The following is a 20,890-nucleotide window of genomic DNA, read 5'->3' on the forward strand; positions in this document are numbered from 1 at the left end:
ACCATTTCGTTCTCAGGCCTGCTTTGGCCTTGAGCGTCTCCTCCTCCGATGCCCGGCCTGAGAAGGCTCTATAATCTCTTCCACATATTCCCATTTCAAAGCACAACTACATAACAAAGGAAAGGAGGGGGGTGAGGAGAGTTCAGGCTAGCAGCATTGGCATACAGTATGGCTTTTACCCAGGATGCTTCGCTCCTGAACCAAAGATTGAGTGCAGGCTTGACCAGAGTTAAAGCTGACTTGACAAGCTGTTGTTGAACCCTGGTCCGTGCTGCAAACCCAGAGGAAGACGATCTGCCGGAACACAGATCTTGAGCTGGTTTGCTGGACTTCTTGCCTGTCGTGGGCCTGCTCCCTTGTGCCTTTGGGGCTGACCTGCCATTTCGTAATCGTGTGTGCAAGACCGACAGGGCTAGGAACTTTTTTTTTTTAACGTTTCAAAGCATTTATTTATTATTACTTCAGTCTTCTATCCCACCCTCTCTGCAAGCAGACTCAGGGCGGCTGACGGTCAATTGAAAAAAAAAATTACAATTGTAATTTAAAACGATAAATTAACAATTTAAAATACATGTTAAGGTGCTGTTCAGCCTCAGTACAGGTGGGATCTTCTCTCTTCTGGCAGTGATCCTATGACGATCGTCGTTCCTCAGCAGTGTAGGGTGGCAGTCCTTTCCAGGTTTAGGTGTTGAAGGCCTGTCGAAATAGTTCAGTTTTGCAGGCCCTGTGGAATTGAGAAAGATCCCGCAGGGCCCTTATGGCCTCCGGGAGGGCATTCCACATTTCTGGTGCTGCCACTGAGAAGGCCCTAGCCCGTGTGGAACACAGTCTGGTCTCCCTTGGTCCTGGGATAGATAGTAAGTTTTGCATCCCTGAACACAGGGCTCCCTGGGGAACATATGGAGAAAGGCAGTCCCGTAGATAGGCAAGCCCTCGACCATATAGGGCTTTAAAGGTCAATATCAACACCTTGAAGCGGACTCAGAACACAATAGGTAGACAGTGCAGCTCCTTCAGCACTGGTTGAATGTGCTCCCATCGAGGGAGCCCCTTTAACAACTATGCTGCAGTGTTCTGCACTAGCTGAAGTTTCCACATCAGGCCTGTTGAAATAGTTCAGTTTTGCAGGCCCTGTAGAATTGAGAAAGATCCCGCAGGGCCCTTCTGGCCTCCGGGAGGGCATTCCACATTTCTGGTGCTGCCACTGAGAAGGCCCTAGCCTGTGTGGAACACAGTCTGGCCTCCCTTTGTCCGGGGATAGATAGTAAGTTTTGTGTCTCTGAACACAGAGCTCTCTGGGGAACATATGGAGAAAGGCGGTCTCGTAGATAGGCAGGCCCTCGAACATATAGGGCAGGGGTGGCCAATGGTAGCTCTCCAGATGCTTTTTGCCAACAACTCCCATCAGCCCCAGCCAACAGCTGGCAAAAAACATCTGGAGAGCTACCGTTGGCCACCCCTGATATAGGGCTTTAAAGATTATTGATGATTTGATACGGTGCTTTATCAGAAACAGTAATTCAAAGCATTGAGTTGGTAATTACAAAGAAAAAGCTAATATTCTGCTATAGGCAAAGTGTAGTTTAGAGAATCCAATCTAACAATAGACTATCCATATGTTACCCAGCAGTCAGTAAATTACATTAACAGTGCCAAGAAAAGTATTGTATGCTTCATGTTTGGAGAGCCAGTTTGGTGTAGTGGTTAAGTGTGCAGACTCTTATCTGGGAGAACTGGGTTTGATTCCCCACTCCTCCACTTGCAGCTGCTGGCATGGCCTTGGGTCAGCCATAGCTCTGGCAGAGGTTGTCCTTGAAAGGGCAGCTGCTGTGAGAGCCCTCTCCAGCCCCACCCACCTCACAGGGTGTCTGTTGTGGGGGAGGAAGGGAAAGGAGATTGTGAGCCGCTCTGAGACTCTTCGGAGTGGAGGGCGGGATATAAATCCAATATCTTCATCTACCTCACAAGGTGTCTGTTGTGGGGGAGGAAGGGAAAGGAGATTGTGAGCCGCTCTGAGACTCTTCCGAGTGGAGGGCGGGATATAAATCCAATGTCTTCATCTACCTCACAGGGTGTCTGTTGTGGGGGAGGAAGGGAAAGGAGATTGTGAGCCGCTCTGAGACTTTTCCGAGTGGAGGGCGGGATATAAATCCAATATCAAGAGAGAGATCTTGGGGTCGTGGTAGATAATTCAATGAAAATGTCAAGGCAGTGTGCGTTTGCAATAAAAAAGGCCAACGCCATGCTGGGAATTATTAGGAAGGGAATTGAAAACAAATCAGCCAGTATCATAATGCCCCTGTATAAATCGATGGTGCGGTCTCATTTGGAGTACTGTGTGCAGTTCTGGTCGCCGCACCTCAAAAAGGATATTATAGCATTGGAGAAAGTTCAGAAAAGGGCAACTAGAATGATTAAAGGGCTGGAATACCTTCCTTATGAAGAAAGGTTGAAACGCTTAGGGCTCTTTAGCTTGGAGAAACGTCGACTGAGGGGTGACATGATAGAGGTTTACAAGATAATGCATGGGATGGAGAAAGTAGAGAAAGAAGTACTTTTCTCCCTTTCTCACAATACGAGAACTCGTGGGCATTTGATGAAATTGCTGAGCAGACAGGTTAAAACGGATAAAAGGAAGTACTTCTTCACTCAAAGGGTGATTAACATGTGGAATTCACTGCCACAGGAGGTGGTGGCGGCCACAAGCATGGCCACCTTCAAGAGGAGGTTAGATAAAAATATGGAGCAGAGGTCCATCAGTGGCTATTAGCCACAGTGTGTATGTGAAGAAGAAGAAGAAGAAGATGTGTGTGTGTGTGTGTGTGTGTGTATATATATATATATATGTTCTTATGTTCTTATCATCTACGTCCAACATCTTCATCTTCATGTGGAGCCAAGCATTCCAGGAAAGGAAACCATATAGTTTCAAAGTGAGAATTAGAATTAGCAGAGTTAGAGTTAAAAAAAGAGTCTGGTAGCCTGTTCGTTACTGTTAAGGGTTTGGATGTCTTTCAAGAGGAAACTCTAAGGAATCTGGCGGCTGCACAGGTATCGTCTAGGAGATGTTGCTTAGAGAGTTTGTGGGGGTAGAGAGACCACAGATTTAGAAGAAAGAATTCTGGCTGTAAAGGGATGTGGATATGGAGGATTTGAGCTACAAAAGATTGTATTAGTGAACAAAACTGATGGGCCTGCACCAACAGTGGAGAGGGGTACCTGACGTGAGGGCTAGGAACTTGCTTCCTTTTAAAGCAGCCTTAACAGGCCTGTTTAGGATTCCAGCCAGGAGCTAGGGATGTGTCCTCTGCGCCATTAACCCTTCCCTCTCCCTTGCTTCAGGTCTGCAGCAATGATGGCCAATGCATCTGCTATCCTGAGTGGACAGGCAAAGATTGCAGCGTTTCGGACCCCATCCCTGAGCCGAAGGCCACGGGGGAGACTGAGAAGTACAAGGGTGAGTGGGCAGCAGGGGGAGGCCCCTCCCAGGTCAAGGGCTGCTCTTGCTTATCTGCTAAGCAGGCAATCAAGAATCCCTGCAGTAAGGCCTGCTTTTATTCCCCACCCCCCTTCCTCGATCCATTAGAGTTTTTATGCAGTCTTATCAGGTGCTCCACAGTGGCCAGTCATGTTGGCGGGCGGTGGGGGGGGGGTTACAGACAGAGTGCAGTTCTGTGAATGCCTGATTCAAAGCAAGCATCAGGCTTTCCTGCATTCTTGTCTTCCTTGCTTGCTTTCCCCCTCTCCCTTTTTTGCATGTCTTTTGCTCCCTAAACTGCAGGTTTTTATACTGGATATAAAGTGGTGTAATATCAAATTGACCTCTAGAGGGAGCAAAATATATGTGGAAATACATACTGAAAAGGCTTGGGAAATAGCAGAACACCCAGAGGAGGAAAATGAGAATGTGAAAAAGTCCATTCGTGCGTCAGCTATAAAGATTGGGAAATCGCCTGTCTCTGATCGACACTTTCAAACACAAGAAGTTTAGCTGTGCAACATAGTTATGGTCAGGCCTTATTTGGGCAGGAGCTCACAGCAGCTGGGCTCCAGAAACTCTGAATTTTATTGTGCTTTCTTTCTCCCCCGCCCCAAATTTGCTTCTGGGCTCTATTGTTCAACCGCCCTGTGAGAATTTTGCTGCACTCTTAGATATGACAAACTTCCTAATACTTTCCCCCACAAAAACTGGGAAAATAAGCAGACAGATGGAAATCTTCCTCAAGCCACTGTGGCCACGTAAGAGAAAGTGATTCTAAAAGCACGATGGGAGTAAAGTTTTCTTACGACAATTCTAATTCAAGAAGCATTTCAAGGTCGATGCTGAGCTGATATAATTTAGTCCACCTTCCGGTGATGTCAGGCCTATGCAAATAAGTTCTGCTAGTGAGCTCCGGCACCTCTTTTTCTACAAAAGGACCCCTGGTGATGGTGATATTCCGGCCCCCCCTTGACTTTCAGGCCTCTCGAAAGCAGCTTGCTGGCCGGGCAGCACAAACAAAGCTGGTGCTGAGGTAGAGAGTGTCAGGCCTTCTGGAAAGGAGAAACAAGCAGGGAAGCTACCGAAACCAGGAGTTGATCAAATGTCCCTCTTAAGACTTGCATCCGTTCTATTTAGAACTGGGGAGCCCCAGCAGATCTCATCGAATCAGTTCCGTCAGTCCAGTGCTTTGTGCACAGTGAGCTTCCCTTTGAACAAAATTGCCACTCTAGCTTTGCTTAAGCCACAAGTAGTCCAAAGCCTGGATTTAATTCTCTCTTGCTTCTCCCCCTCCAGCGTGCACTAACAGTCACGCCCTCCAGGAGAGCAAGTTTGGTGTAGAGGAGAGCCAGTTTGGTGTAGTGGTTAAGTGTGCGGATTCTTATCTGGGAGAACCGGGTTTGATTCCCCACTCCTCCACTTGCACCTGCTAGCATGGCCTTGGGTCAGCCAGAGCTCTGGCAGAGGTTGTCCTTGAAAGGGCAGCTGCTGTGAGAGCCCTCTCCAGCCCCACCCACCTCACAGGGTGTCTGTTGTGGGGGAGGAAGGGAAAGGAGATTGTGAGCTGCTCTGAGACTCTTCGGAGTGGAGGGCGGGATATAAATCCAATATCTTCATCTACCTCACAGGGTGTCTGTTGTGGGGGAGAAAGGTAAAGGAGATTGTGAGCCACTCTGAGACTCTTTGGAGTGGAGGGCGGGATATAAATCCAATATCTTCATCTACCTCACAGGGTGTCTGTTGTGGGGGAGGAAGGGAAAGGAGATTGTGAGCCACTCTGAGACTCTTCGGAGTGGAGGGCGAGATATAAATCCAATATCTTCATCTACCTCACAGGGTGTCTGTTGTGGGGGAGGAAGGGAAAGGAGATTGTGAGCTGCTCTGAGACTCTTCGGAGTGGAGGGCGGGATATAAATCCAATATCTTCATCTACCTCACAGGGTGTCTGTTGTGGGGGAGGAAGGGAAAGGAGATTGTGAGCCGCTCTGAGACTCTTCGGAGTGGAGGGCGGGATATAAATCCAATATCTTCATCTTCTTCTTCTTCTCCCAAATTCTCAGCCTACCCTTGACATTTCCTGTGCTCTTTTCCTCCCCAGGTCCCAGTGGAACCAACATAATTATCGGCTCCATTGCAGGAGCCATCCTGGTGGCTGCGATTGTCCTCGGTGGCACCGGATGGGGCTTTAAGTAAGCAGTGTTGACGACAAGCGCATGGATGGCCCTGCCCCGGCACTGGGTGGCCTCAGGGCTCTCTCTCTGTCTCTCTCTCTCTGTCTCCCTCTCTCTGTCTCGCATGCCGTGCTCCAGGTGCTCTTCGCAGGGACCCTCTGGAGCACCTGCATTCGGCTGAGGAGGAGTGGGCCACGCCCCTGTTTGGCCCACTGACTCCAAGCACCAGCTTTGCAGTTTTTCTTAGGGTGGATTCACACAACCGTGGTTTGCGAGCAGCTGTTGGAGTTGTCCAGCAAGAGGCCACTCACGGGGTTGCACCGATGCTTCACTGCTGGGGAAGGCGGGGGAAATCCCTCTTGGGTTTGGTCCAGCCGCATGTCTGGGCTGCAGGCTGGGAGACGGGCCTTGCTTGAGGCTGCCTCCCACGCCGTCCTCTGCAGAAGAAGGACTGCAAGTGTGGCTAAGTTGTTCTCTGCCACGGTCCTCTTTCTCCTCAGCCTGGTGCAGGGGCGGGTCTCTCTTCAGTGCCTTTATTGCCATGGGAACGGGACCCTGATTGGTTGTATGTATCCACCTGCAGATGCATAAGAGCTGCAGCCCCAGAGATGTGGGACAAGCCTGGGCAGTGGGGCTGGGGCAAAGGGAAAGGGACATGGAGCTTTTGAGAAGGCCGGTTCATAGAAGTGTTTCCCACCCGCCCTCTTGAGCCAGGCTTCGCTGTCCTTGGTGGGGGACGGGCTCCCTTAGAACAGCCAAGTTGTCAAGTTTATTCCAGGCATTTTGTATGATGCGTTTTACGTAGACAGAAGGCAATGCCAGAATTTTTTAAGTGCGGATTAGTTGCTCTTTCTCCACAATCAGCAGGAAGCAGAATGAAAATAGTGATTCCCCCCTGATGGGAGAGCTCTTTTGCCCCATAAAAATCCAGCAGCGGCCATCCTTGTATCCAGGGTCCAGCCATATATTCAGCAAAAACCCCGCTTCGGCCTTTTCATTCCCTCTGGGCCTTTTCCTTGAAACAGGAGCTGTTTCTGTTTCTCAGCTGCCTAAGTAGCTGTTTCCTTTTAACTTGCACACCCGTGGCATTTTTCCAGTTGGCATTTCATTAATGCCACAGAGTGGGCAGACTGACTGATTCATTTCTTAAAAAAACAATTGTTATTGCTACTAGTAAATGGGGGGTGGAGAGGAGAGACTGTTTTGACTGCGAGCATTACTGAGGATGTCGCTAACATGAATTTGAGTGGACTTCGGAGGATGGTGGAACAGGAGGGCCTGGCGTGACTCGGTCCATGGGATTGCAAAGACTCGGACTCAACTGAACAACAAACAATTAACCTCTAGGGAGGGACGGTGGCTCAGTGGTAGAGCATCTGCTTGGGAAGCAGAAGGTCCCAGGTTCAATCCCTGGCATCTCCAACTAAAAAGGGTCCAGGCAAGTAGGCATGAAAAACCTCAGTTGGAGACCCTGGAGAGCCACTGCTGGTCAGGGAAGGGACAGTGGCTCAGTGGTAGAGCATCTGCTTGGGAAGCAGAAGGTCCCAGGTTCAATCCCTGGCATCTCCAACTAAAAAGGGTCCAGTCAAGTAGGCATGAAAAACCTCAGCTGGAGACCCTGGAGAGCCACTGCTGGTCAGGGAAGGGACAGTGGCTCAGTGGTAGAGCATCTGCTTGGGAAGCAGAAGGTCCCAGGTTCAATCCCTGGCATCTCCAACTAAAAAGGGTCCAGGCAAGTAGGCATGAAAAACCTCAGTTGGAGACCCTGGAGAGCCACTGCTGGTCAGGGAAGGGACAGTGGCTCAGTGGTAGAGCATCTGCTTGGGAAGCAGAAGGTCCCAGGTTCAATCCCTGGTATTTCCAACTAAAAAGGGCCAGGCAAGTAGGTGGGAAAATCCTCCACTTTAGTCCCTGGAGAGCCTCTGTCAGTCTGAGTAGACAAGACTGTGATGGACTGAGGTTCTGATTCAGGATAAGGCAGCTTCATATGTCTAAGGGAAGGGATGGTGGCTCAGTGGTAGAGCATCTGCTTGGTAAGCAGGAGGTCCCAGGTTCAATCCTCAGCATCTCCAACTAAAAAGGGTCCCGGCAAATAGGTGTGAAAAACCTCAGCTGGAGACCCTGGAGAGCAGGGGAGGGATGGTGGCTCAGTGGTAGAGCATCTGCTTGGGAAGCAGAAGGTCCCAGGTTCAATCCCCGGCATCTCCAAAAAGGGTCCAGGCAAATAGGCACGAAAAACCTCAGCTAGAGACCCTGGAGAGCCGCTGCCAGTCTGAGTAGACAAGACTGACTTTAATGGACCAAAGGTCTGATTCAGTAGAAGGCAGCTTCAGATGTTCAACCTCTCTTCCTGCAGATTCAGGCACACTGGACCACCTTCCCTGTTTCCCTTTCCTAGGCAGAGATCCTTGAGCCTGCCCTGCCCCCGACTCTCATTGCGAGACAGAGCAGCCCATTCCCCTTTAGTTTCCACCCTCTTCACTCAGCTGCTGCACAGGGAACCCGATTCTTCTTTCTCGTAGTCACTGCCACCATATAGAATCCTAGAATCACAGAGCTGGAAGGGCCATACAGGTCATCTAGTCCAATCCCCTGCTCAATGCAGGATCAGCTGAGAGCAGGGCCCGCGTGCCCATTAGGTGGCCTTAGGCTGTCACCTAGGGCGCAGCCCTGGGGGGGTGCCAAACTGATGTGACTTGTGGCTGCCACACCAGGACAAAAGCTGGGAGGGTGGGGCCAGTAAGTTCATGTTTTTTCAGAGACGTTTTCTGTTCTGCGCATATTCTTCTTCCTGTAGTGGTTGATTGGAGACCACGCTGCTTTATTTCCAGTATATTTCCTGGCAGATTTAAATGGCAGGTTTTTTTAATAAAGCTGTGTGATAGCCAGTTGACCACTAGAGGGAGCCAAATGCATGCAGGATGGAAGAGCCCCTCGAAGTCCGAGGAGTGCAGGATTCTGCTGGGAATACCCCATCTGGCCTGCCCCGTTAGGATTCTGCTTCCATGTGAGGGAGGAGCAAGCAATGCCACGGCAGCGCGGAAAGCAGCACTCAAAATGCCCAGGTGGTGACTTTGCTTGACTGAGGAGCAGAGGGGTGTGTCGGGGGCTCCCGGAAGGCCCTTCCACTTGCAGACAGGCTTGATGCCTGGTTTGCAGATAGCTGAGCGTTAGCAATTGGGGGGCGTTTCAGCACTCTTTATCAAGCTTGTTCTGAGACTCTCCCGCTGGCTGTGAAAGTCCAGGCAAACTCTCCTCCCTGCATGCCAGACTTTGTCCTGCTGTTGTGCTTTGAACAGGGACGTCCCTCAGCATCCCTTGTCTGTCCATGACCTCGGCTGCCCTGGCTGCCTGGGGGCGGGGGGAGGGCCGTGCCTCTGGTTGCAAGGGGAGGGGCTGCTGTTTGAAGGGAGGTGGATGCTGGATGCTGGCACGGGGGAAGGGAAGGGGGCGAAGGCAGCTGTTGGGGGAGCTGGAGCCCCGTTGGAGGCAGGCCAGGATTCCTCTCTGACCTGCAGCCAATCTCCGGTTTGCAACGTGTTCTGCATGGACTGGTCCTTGCATGGATGGTGAGGGAGCGTGTGATATGACATGACATGACATGACAGGTGCATGAATCCGGTCCTGATTGGCTCCAGGATGGGGGTTGGGGGGCGTTGGCAGGAGGGGCAGGGAGGGACCAGAGGGGCACGCAGCAAACCCCGGAGGCAAGAACAGCAGAGCCCCAGAGCTGGCCACTGCGCCTGCCCCGCCCCCCCCCCCCCCCCGAGGACTGGAGGAGCCCGTCTGCATCTCTGGGCAGCTGCCTCCTTCTGCGGTGCTGCTGCTCTGTCCTCAGAGGAGGCGAAGGGGGGCTTCGGAGGGAGGGGCTGCAGCCACCTTTGCTGGAACTAGCGATGTCTTCAGATCTCACCCCCACCTGCTAGCCCCAGGGGGATCTTCAGCAACTGCAAAAACTTCCTTATGATCCAAATGCCCATTCGTGGAAAGTTTGGTTGCAAAATGTGTCCCCTGCCAAGTAACGTGTGGTGCCTTTTGGGGAAGGTTGGCTAGAACTGGGGGGGGGGGGGGGATGAAGGCGGTAGCGGGGAGCAAGAGAGAGAGAGATGCTCACTTGGTCAGGAACCCAAACCAAACACACCCCGTTCTTTAATGTTGTTGTAACTTCCCCAAATGGAGAAGCCAGGAACTTTTGGAGAGAGTTGGTGCCTGCTGCCTTCAAGTCCAGGAAGGCCGGAGAGGGGGGGAAGGCTGAGGAGGAAGCAGAGTTAACACATTGGTAGACATCTCTTCCCGAGTGCTGCTTATGCCAAAGCCCCATGGGCTGGTGGGGCGTGATTGTCTGCTACTGCAGTGTCTCCTGTTGCTTCAGTTCTCTCTCTAGGCTGTATCTACTGGCACAAAGGAAAAGCTTTTGCTGGGAGGTAGCCGCACACAGTCACAGAAGCTTTAGCGGCATAACAACAACAGTATCAAATCAAGGAAGCGGGGGGGAAAAGGTGGTTAATTAAACATTCTAATCAAATGTCTCCTCTTATAAGCACAGTAAAGGAAGTTTGCCACCACTTCGATGGTTTCAGCCTTATTTGAGGCTAGTAAGCTTACAGTCTTCTTTTCATCAGATTTGCCCTCCAGGGATTGCAATATAGGATCCAGATAGGATGCACGTAAATCACAGTAGAATCTACAGGATAAAAGTACATGGTCTGTTCCTTCAGTGACTGCGATAGTGGCACACACACACACACACAAGCCATGCTGCAGACACGCACGAGGGTGTGGAGGGAGCGCCACCCTGGCCCTGCAAGAGGCAGTTTCTGCTGTGCCATCTCGATGCGCAAGCCTTGCAGCTGGTGGCACACAGGGACAAGGAGGGGTGAGGGGCAGAGACCTTTCTGCCCCTTTAAAGCAGGAGGAGTTTTGTCAGAGGATCAAGTCTCCCTCTCCCTTCATTCCTGTGAGTGAAGCTGCAGCCCCTTTCAGTCCTGGCAGGCAGCCTCCTGTTTACGTGTCAGGAAAAGGGGGCTGCTGGAAGGGGACTGTTAAAAATGGACCCTGGCTTTTAAACGAAAATGGAGGGTGTGGGCGAGAGGAACGAAATCTTGGCCTGCGTCTCGCTCATGGTGGCCTTTATTTCTTCCAGACTTCTCCTCCCAGCCTTGCTCATTCCTGCAATTGTAAGCTGGCTGGGAGGAAGAGGCTGGCCACCGGGGGAGGGGGGCACCAAAGCAGAGAGCGGTTCCCCTCACCCAGCCACTCAGCATCTGTTTCAGGACAGACCCCCCCCCCCCCTCCCTTCAGTGTGAATGGGGAGAGTCCAGCAGCAGTGGCGGGATCCCTTCTGAAGAGCCACCGTTTCCTGACTTGCCAAGCAAGAATTTTAGTTGTTTGTCAACCAAGGAGGCTTTTTCTCTTGCCTGCCTGAAACGTGGCCGAGAGGATGGCGGGGGGTGGAGGTAAAGTTATTGAGGATTTCATCTCATCTGGATGCAGGGGAAATGCTACAGACAAAAATAGGGTTCTCGGTGAAACTAATTAATGAAACATGATAAGAAAGAAAGAAAATCTATTTAAAAACTAAAACAAAGTGACCCCCCTCCCGCACTGTGTGTGTTTTGTCCAAAGTGGCCGAGGTCCAAAGATAGCAGCGGGGGAGGCCCTGGGGACTTTCAGCTGGGTGCTCTGGAGTTTCTGCCTGTTTAGGCCACTCAGATAATTGTTCAAAAGAACCTTCCATTATTTTTTTTTAAACCAAAAGTATAGATTTAATGGTCTGTGTAGAAACCCAAGTTTCTCAGGGCGGCTCACAATACGCAGTGAGGTCACAATAAAACAGTTCTGTGTAGAAACCCCGGTCAAATCTAGCAGGGGCCCCCGCCCCACAGGGGCTGTACGGCAGAGCAGCTCCAACGAAGACGTTCCTCCTTTGGGGTGTTTTCAGCCCCCCGTTTTAAGTCCTGGCAGGAACCGAGCGATCTACCAGCATTGCCTGAGAGCAGCAGTGGCCGGATGTCTGCACCAAAGCTGTCCTGGATGGTAAGGAGATCTTGCATGCGTGGCTGCAGTTTGCATTAGCTGACCACGGCACGTGGCACGAAGACTGGAGACTGTTGCACCACAGTGTACCGAGTGGAGCCACCTGCTAACCCCCCTCCTTTCTTTCCTTCTCTCCTCGGCTTGCAAAGGAATATCCGCAGAGGAAGGTACAATCCGGCTCAGCAGGGGGTGTAGCCCCCCCTCCCTCACCCGCCTTCCATCTCCCGCCACCTCCATCCATCTCATCCTCTTCATCGACTTCATCTCGTGCTTGGTTGCTTGCAAAGATCCTGTGGGTGGCGGGGCCGGATCCTGCTCCCAAGGAAGCCCCTCTCCCCCAGAAGGGCTTCACCTGGGCCGTCGCTGTGGGCCATGCATCCATCTGTACCAGGGGCAGCCGCTGTGCATCATCCTGGCTGGCAGGAGTGGGGGGTGCGCAGGGCCAAATGCAGTTGGCAGGCCAGGCTTTTTCACTGATTTATCCATCTACCCTGAACTGAGCTGTTCACACATCGCTTCCTGTTGTTTAATTCCAACGTGAAAGAAAATGCCAGCTTTTACCGTGGGTTGGCATGTTCACATAACCCTCCTCGAAACTCTGTAAATCAGTAACTGTTTTTCCAAGGCCAGTGAAATATATTTTGCCCAAATCTATCAGAGCTCACTACCCCATCCTCTTCCTTTCCTAAATAAATATTTCCAGTCTTTAGTTGTATTCAAGTATCTCAGCAGCCCTGCAAGGTAGAGCTTTATTTCTGCTTCACTGAAATCGAGAGTCCGCCTTGATCAAGGCAAACCCAGTAGCAGCAGGGACTTAAGCCTGTGGGCACCTCCGCATTCTCATTTTCTTTGACTTGTGTGACTATTTCTTGGTTGCCTTTTTTTTTCCCACCTGTGGTTTGCTCCCTCTGGTGGTAATTTCTATATTGCGTTGTATGTCTGACATGCTGAATGTATAGAGATGTAATATTGAATTGACCACTAGAGGGAGAAAAACATGCAGAAAAGGGAAAAAAACAAACAGAAGCAGCAGGGACATTCGAACAAAGAGAATGAAAATGCAAAAGAGCCCCCTGTCTCCTAGGCCCAGCCATTGCAGAACCCTTCCTGCCCCTCAGCAAGTAGAGACACTTTGGTATTCACTCACCAACCGTTTTCCACTTCAATTCCGACACACTCATGCCAGCTATCTTCCCAGAAGGGAAGGTTGGTGTGGCCTCCCCGCCACCCTTATAACTTTTTATTTTCAATTGAGGCTCAGATACAGATAAATCAAGTCAAATAAAGCCTGTATTTTCTTTATAGCAAGGGCTGTTTTGAGTGGTGGGGTGCAGCAGGGAGAAGCCCCTGAAACTGAGGTGTTCCCTGCCAGGTGTTCCCCCCAGCCATTCCGCCAGGGGGACTAATCCCTATCATCTGGAGGTCAGTGGCCCCTCCTGGAGACTGGCAAATCTAGCGTTTTGTGAGAACAAGGCTGAGCTTTGTCTAAAACTGGTGGTTGCAGCCACAAACGAGCCCTTGGAAGTGTGGAGGAAGGCAATCGTGAGCCTCATTAATGAGCCACCTACAGAAGCAGGCAAAAGCCAAGGAGAAGCTCTAGGAAGCTTCCCGGAAACTGGCATTTACTTTACTGGTCTCTTAGAAGATTTTGGATTTATATCCCGACCTATACTCTGAATCTCAGAGTCTCAGCGTGGTCACAATCTCCTCTACCTTCCCTCCCCCACACAACAAACACCCTGTGTGAGGTAGGTGGGGCTGAGAGTGCTTTTATAGCAGTTGCCCTTTCAAGGACAGCTATGAAAGCTCTGGCTGACCCAAGACCATCTCAGGTGCAAGTGGAGGAGTGGGGAATCAAACCCGGTTCTCCCAGATTAGAGTCCGTGCACTACACCAAATTGATTCTTAAAGACACGAGTACTGATTTCCTTATTCTGGTAGGGTTGCCAACCTTCAGGTGTGAGCTGGAGATCTGGAATTACACATCTCCAGCCTATTTGTTCATTTAAAACATTTGTTCTGCTGCTTCCGGGAGCAATGGCTGCTTTGGAAGGTGGCCTTTCTACCCTGTGGAGTTTCTTCCTTCAACCCTACTCTTCCAGGCTCCCCCCCCCCCTCCCCAAATCTCCAGGCATTTCCCAACCCAGAGCTGCCAACGCTGATCCCTCAAAAACAAGGAAGGCTGTTCTCTGCTGCATGCCCCCGCTGCCATGCTTCAAGCCCGCTGCCACCTGCGCCACGGAGTACGACTGCTGCCCCCCTGGCTGCCAACATGGCTCCCCCCTCCATCTTCATGGCTTCTCTGCTCCTCAGAAGATTAAAAGAGCCAGAGACTTGTGGGGAGGGGAGGGGTTGTCTGCTGTTGGGGAACCAGTGAAAGTTAAGGTCGCGTGCGTTTTTTTCCCAGGCTGAGCAAAGTATTGATGTGTTAAGTGCTCTTTGCCCTCAACATGGTATCAACTGTGTGGCATGTAGTGGGGGGGGGGGGGGAGAAGCTCCCCTGAAACTCCCTTTCCCTTTTTGTCGGGTTGTAATAACATGGTAGGCTCAGTCTTGAATGTATAAAGCTGTAAAAAGAAGAGGGGGTGCCCTTGGGCATGCACAGGGTGCGTTTCCTACAAAGAGCACAACCCAAATCTGTTCACGAGTTTTGGTGAGAAACAACCAGGTGCATTTGCTTTACAAAGGAAATGGGGGACCCTCCTTTGAGGAGGGGGGAGTGTCACCAGTGGTCAGTGCCTCGAAGGACTCTGGAAACAATTGGGAGAACTTCTAGGCATATCTTCTTTGGCAGACCATTCATGAATGGGAAAGAAATTCTTCTCCCCCTGCTGTGAAGGGGACATTCCCCCCCAACATTTCCCCCCCCCCGACCCCTTTCAGGCTCTTAGGACAGCCCTTTAGGTCTTTAAGGATCCCTTTTCCCTTGTAATGACCAGGAGTGTGATCTCATTAATGACATTAACAAGGATTCTGCAGTGCAATTTCCCCAGCTATTCCCATTTTCAACCGTAGGTAACTCCCTAGCTGTACAATATAACTGACAATCGGTATGTTTTTTTTAAACATTAAATTTCATACGTACCAGTCAAGGAATGAGGTCCAGTTTCCAAGGAGGAGAGGGGGGGGGGGCTTGTGTCAGCCGAGTATCTATAGTCAACAGGGTCAAAATGAAGCTGAACTGAAGATTGAGCTGTTAAAAATTCTTTTTACAAAATGGACGTGCTCGGACCCCAATTCTGAGGGACGGGGTGGGGAATGAAAGCCATGCACCTCAGCCCCGTGCTCCATTTCCTGTCTCTGTTACATGAACAGGCTGGGAATGAAGAAATGTCGACCCCTTCCTGGAATCAGCTCTTGACTGGTTGATTCTCTCTCTCTGGCCCTCCTCAGGACACCCTGAAATTGGCATTTGTTCTGTCACATCATCCAGGATAACTTGAAAGACCTAGATGGCAAACGAGTCTGGGGGAGATGGGGGATTTGCCAGCAGTGATCTGATTTGTAATGATGTGGAACAAATCGACCATTTTTTTCCCAGGCTGAGCAAAGTATCGATGTGTTCAGTGGATCTGGGCGAGGAATTTTGCTTGTGTTTGCTAAAACCTGACATTCAATCTGGCCTGGAAGTTGGCATGTTGATACTGTAGTGCCGTTAACCTCCAGCTCTCCCCTGGCTTCCCTGGGGTCCTGAGAGGAGAGGCATTTTTGATGGATCTGCTGCCGCCAGGCTGGTTCTTTTTATTAGAAGCAGCCCACTAGCCCCCTCTGCTTCTCCTAAGATGTTCTAGCCATAGACAGGCCCCTTTGCCCAGGTTTAAAGTCCCAAAATTAAACTCTCTTCAGGTAGGGTCAAAGGCAACTGAAAGCTTTTGCAGAGCCCTGACAAATAGCCCAGTCCAAAAGGTCTTTCCTCAGAATTTATTAAGGTGCAAGATCCTTTAAATTACCTTGGTTATTCCACCAATCGTCAGTACAAGTTCTTAGAATAAAATCCAGAAGGTAGGTCAGCGTAAATCCAAAATGACTAATTCTCAAAGATAAACCTAAGATTTATCTTTAGCCTAAGCATGATGGGGAAGGAAACTTTTCCTCTTCCTTTAACTTTTATGGGAACCACAGGCCGTAATTCAATCCCACTGATCCCCCTAACTAGTCACAAGTTTAACACCTGCAATTACACTTGGCTAGATGGGAACAGAGACCATTAAGGAGAATCCAAATGAGCCACTAACAGGCGGCCTCAGGGATTCCAGCTGAGGGCTAGGCTGCTGCAAGCGCTAACCCCAGGGCCTAAAGGTTGCAAGCTAAAATTTCACAATAAGTGACCCCAGTCACTTCAGAAGTGGTCCCAAGGCAGACAAGCCAGTTGGCAACACTGTGAAAGGACAGCCCTGCCTGGCTTCTGGGTCCTTCTAAATGGTAAGCTCTGCAGGTTTATGGACAGCCTTCAAGCGGGTCACAGGTGCGCTGTTAGGAAGTAGAAAGCAGCAGAAGTTCTAAGGCTCCAAAGCAGCCCAGGGGAGGAGGGCCCTTCCCTTTAGGCCTGACTTCAGCCCCAAGTGATCCAGTGTTGGCAGAATCAGGACGAGGGGGAAATAAAAACCTTTCCCTTTCCTCCTGGCCTCTGGAAGCTGCTCTCCTGATCTTGAGGGTGCTGCTGCAGTAGGTAATTGAACTGTGAGGAAGAACCCAAACAGACACATCTTTTTGCACTTAAAGCTGGGAAGATGGGTTAGAATGAGTACAGAACTAACTATCTAAAGGACACTTCTCTACTTCTTTGTCTTGGGGGCTAGCTGAGGCCAGAATAGAATCCTAGAGTTGGAAGGGGCCTACAGACCATCTAGTCCAGCCCCCTGCTCCGTGCAGGATCAGCCTAAAGCAGCTCCAACAAATAATCATCTTCCCAAGGCAGAAACGTTGCAGTGCAGTTGGCCTGCTGGCAAAGCCAATGCAATGTGGGCGCTGTCACACACACACACACACTAATAATGCCCTTTCAATCCATTTTCAATGCACTTTCCAACTGGATTTTGCTGCGTAAAACGGTAAAATCCACTTGCAAACCGCAGCCGAAGTGAATTGAAACAGCGTTATTTAGTGCGTATGGAAGTGCCAGGAATTTGCAAAAGGGCAAAAAAGGCTCCTTCCAGAAGCTGGGCAAAGTGGGGCCCGCTGCTCTCATCTTGGGGCCATCCTGGAGAACAGCAGAAACACTCCCCTTTCCGCAGGCGCTGAAGGCCCCTTGTCAGAAGACCCCAGTATCCTCGTTAGGGGGAAGCGGCAGGCCAAGGCTCTGAGGCCACAGCTAACCCCCTCGTCTGATTTTGGTGAGCCTGCCTGTCCTGGAAAGCATTTTCAACTAGGACCCAGGCTAGCCCAATCTTGCCGGATGTCAGGAGCTCAGCAGGGTGGGCCTTGGTTAGTACTTGGGGTGGGTGACCTCCAAGGGAAGTTCAGGGCTGCTATGCAGAGGCAGGCAGAAACAAGCCACCTCCGAGTCTCTCTTGCCTTGAAAACCCTGAGGGCTCGCTAGAAGTTGATTGCAACTTGAGAGCAAACTAGGGTTGCCAAGTCCAATTCAATAAATATCTGGGGACTTTGGGGGTGGAGTCAGGAGACTTTGGGGGTGGAGGCAGGAGGAAGGGTGTGACAAGCATAATTGAACTCCAAAGGGAGTTCTGGCCATCACATTTCAAGGGACCGCACATCTTTTAAATGCCTTCCTTCTATAGGAAATAATGAAGGATAGGAGCACCTTTGGGGGCTCATAAAATTGGACCCCCTGGTCCAATCTTTTTGAAACTTAGGGAGTACTGTGGGGAAAGCCACTGGATACTATATTAAAAATTTGGTGCCTCCACCTCAAAAAACAGGGCCCCCAGAGCCCCAGATACCCGTGGATAAATTCTTCATTATTTTCTATGGGAATAAGTCTCCATAGGGAATCATGAGTACCCAGAAGACATTTCCCTCCCTTCCCCCCGCTTTCTGATCACCTTGAAGCGGGGGCAGGGCCTCCAAACCGGGGGATCCCCTGCCCCCACCTGGGGATTGGCAACCCTAGAGCAAACCCTTCCCCTCTTTATCTGCCTTACATCTTTAATGCAAATCTATGCCCTCTGTGACTGCACTTCTGAGTTAAAAACAACCTGCTTTACCTAACTCTGGCGCATTAACAACGTTCTCACAAAAGTTTGAGTCCAGGGGGCAACGAAGTTTACTTCTGGGTATAAACTTTTGTGTGCAGGCACACTTCTTCAGATACATCCCTTGTGCACAATGCACCCCGAAGAGGCCTGAACTTCTGCTCTGCATGAAAATGCCCGGAGCTTCAGGCTTTCGCATCTGCCTTTGCACCACCAGGCATCAAATGCCACAATTCCATCCTACCAAGCAAATGGATGAGGGCAAAACCAGTCCCTGGTAGGATTAGGAAGACCACTGTCAACAGAGTTCTATCCCATCTGTGGGGGAAGCATTTCTTCTAAAACAGGCACATGGAAACTCAGAGCCTCTGGGTGTGACCACACAAGGAATCTGGTCCGGCAGTATCCCAGCTGTGGAAAAGCCAGGATTCTTTGATTCGTTTTGGGGCATTCACACAACTCCTGCCTGCTGCTAGGAGAGGCACCATCTGCCTACATGCATTCAGACTGCTCAGGCACATGTGGAGTGCTTGCAGACAGCTGGGAAATGCACCTTCCATGCATTTTAGAAATTTGCTACTGAGAAGTACCTGGTAGCTATTTAATCTGGTCCCAGCCCATCCTAAGATGAGGTGCGAACAGATGGGACTCGGGAGGCAGATGTATGTGCGTGATCATGCACATCAAATTCGGATGGGAGACGTAGCTAGGTCAGGTGATGTAGTGTATGTTCCAAAACTATGCATTAACACTAAACCACAGGAGGGTATAGAGATGACTGTTCTCTCAAATAACCAGTCGTTTACTAGTAAACAGCCCTTTGCCTGAAGAAGTCAGACATTTATTTATGCCGCGTGTCAGGAGAAAAGTTTACATATCAGCCCCAAATCACTCAATGTTTTCTTTCGAGATTTTTATTTAGAATCAGTCTAACGACTCTTGAAATAATTGAATATAAAATAATCACAGTAATAGAAAAAAAACCCACTCGCATAGGTCAACGGAATTAGAATTAGAAATGCATATATTTCATTTCTTTTCCTATCTTAAATTCAAAAGATAAAGATTCTTTCCATAGCACTTTCAGAAAGATTAGGGGTGTCTTTTGTGTGGCTACCTTATATAGGCCCAGTTATGTGAATCTTACCGGACTGTATTAATTGTGCGATTTGTCTCCTCTGAAAGTGTGAGATAAGAGAGCCCCCTGAGTTCAGAACCAAGAAATATGTACTTCAAAACTCTGTTCTGCCCAGCCTTCTCCTTCTTAGAGTTAATCTAGGCATGAAGCCATTTATTCCTAATTAATCTTTCCAGAGGATGTAAGAGTGAAAACATTGATGAAACATTAAATGCTAGAACAGTAACAAGCAAATACCTGTCTGCATCTGTTTCTCAGGTGTGCTTTTGTTCAATAATCTATACCATTAACAGTCAGGGTCTGTGACACAACCGAAGGGTAACTTTTCAGGGGAAATGACTCCAGAAGAGGACCGAGCGATCCAAAAGGAAACACCTCTGGCTCTTTTAATCATGTGAAGGGACCATTCCATCCATTTCCATCTTGCATGGGTTCTTTGCCGTGCTCTGCCACTAAACTGGCCCCTTGCTTCTGTGTTTCAGGTCGGGAGGGGCTTAGCCCCAAATCCTTTCCCTAACCTTTGTGCTGCTGGGTTTGTATACTCACCGTGGGGTGGGGAGGAAGGTAAACGTGCCTTTCTTGCCCCATCCTGGTCAACAAATAACCAACTAGCCACCAAGTCTTCCATTGCCTCCCGGATGGACACGCACAGCAGAGGCGTCCTCCTCGGCGGGGGCAACCGATGCTGCACGGCCTTGTGGGAACAGACCCCAATGGAGGACCACCACAGGCTCATTGGTAGCTTCCCTACTGCACAGCGTTGTCTCCTCATGACCTTTCTTGGGACCAGGGACCAGAAAAGGGATACCGAATCCACTCTCAGAGGACTACACTCGTGCCTCACTTTGCTAATGCCACCAAGGAATGCACCAAGCCAAAATCATCCCCCCAAAAGCCACATGGCCCGTGGGCATAAAATACTCCTCTGCTCAAGTCCATGGCTGGAAGACATGTTGACCCCTTCCGCTCGGAACAGACTGGGCATCGGGGGCTCCTGTGCCGAGTTTCCCTCTGGAGCTTCTCTTCCACATGGGGCCACCTCGGTTTCTGAGAGCTCCTCGCGACAGTTGTGGAATCAGGGATTGGGTCACACATTGTTGGTTGATGCTTGCGGAATTGCCTGCTGGAGGAAATGCCGGGTGCCTCGGCTGCCTTATGGCCAGGCACAGAACAGTTCCTAATCATGAGGGGACTACAATCGTGCCTCGTTTTGCTAATGCCACCAAGGAATGCACCCTCAGGCCCAGCTGCCTCAGCTTGGGGTTTTTTTTGGGGGGGGGCAGGGGAGGGAAGGCCACAGAGATCCTAAACAGGCTCAGTCGAGGGCCAACTTAGACACAAAGTCAGAGCTCCACCATTAGAACTGCCAGTTTTTTCTGTATGTTTTCGCCACTGGAGCAAGTAACAGCCGGGGGGGAGAGGAGTACAGATTGGAAGCCATGGCATTCAAGCCCCTCCCGCAGCCCAACCCATTCCAGAAAGCTCCTTATAAGTAGGATTGCCAACTCCATGTGCAGACATTCCTTTGGGTGATGAAGCCTGAGGAGAATAGGAGGAGCTTGGTGAGATCTAATGCCATAGAGTCCCCCCCTCCAAAGCAGCCATTATCTCCAGGGGAACTGATCTGATTTCTGGAGATTCCAGAAAAATAACTGATCTCCTGGCTACAAAATATCAATTTACCTGGAGAAAACTGATGCTTCGGTGGGCTCTGTGATATTATAACTCCCAAGGTCTCTTCCTTCCCAAATACTGCCCGAGACTGGCTTCGCCCCCTAATCTCCAGGAATTTCCTAATGTGGAGTTGGGGTAACTCAGACCCCACCTTAACTTTCTAAATCTCTCCTTGGTTTATAATCTAATGTAGGTTTTCCTATGTATTGCCTAATGCGGTTCTTCTAGGTGAGCAGGC

General features: G+C 50.2%; 1 protein-coding gene across 1 annotated transcript in view; it reads left to right on the top strand.

Annotated features, from left to right (window-relative positions):
• ADAM11 (ADAM metallopeptidase domain 11) overlaps positions 1 to 19,840 on the top strand; it is a 97,777-nt gene extending 77,937 nt beyond the window's left edge. The window contains exons 23-26 of the mRNA XM_060256022.1: positions 3,343 to 3,457; positions 5,580 to 5,670; positions 11,838 to 11,855; positions 19,461 to 19,840. Coding sequence (XP_060112005.1) covers positions 3,343 to 3,457; positions 5,580 to 5,670; positions 11,838 to 11,855; positions 19,461 to 19,476 — 240 coding nt within the window. The 3' untranslated portion in view covers positions 19,477 to 19,840. The remainder of the gene's footprint in view (positions 1 to 3,342; positions 3,458 to 5,579; positions 5,671 to 11,837; positions 11,856 to 19,460) is intronic.
• Positions 19,841 to 20,890: the final 1,050 nt, after the last annotated feature.

The sequence above is a fragment of the Heteronotia binoei genome, chromosome 15 (genome assembly GCF_032191835.1).
Source record: "Heteronotia binoei isolate CCM8104 ecotype False Entrance Well chromosome 15, APGP_CSIRO_Hbin_v1, whole genome shotgun sequence".
NCBI classification, from domain to species: Eukaryota; Metazoa; Chordata; class Lepidosauria; order Squamata; family Gekkonidae; genus Heteronotia; species Heteronotia binoei.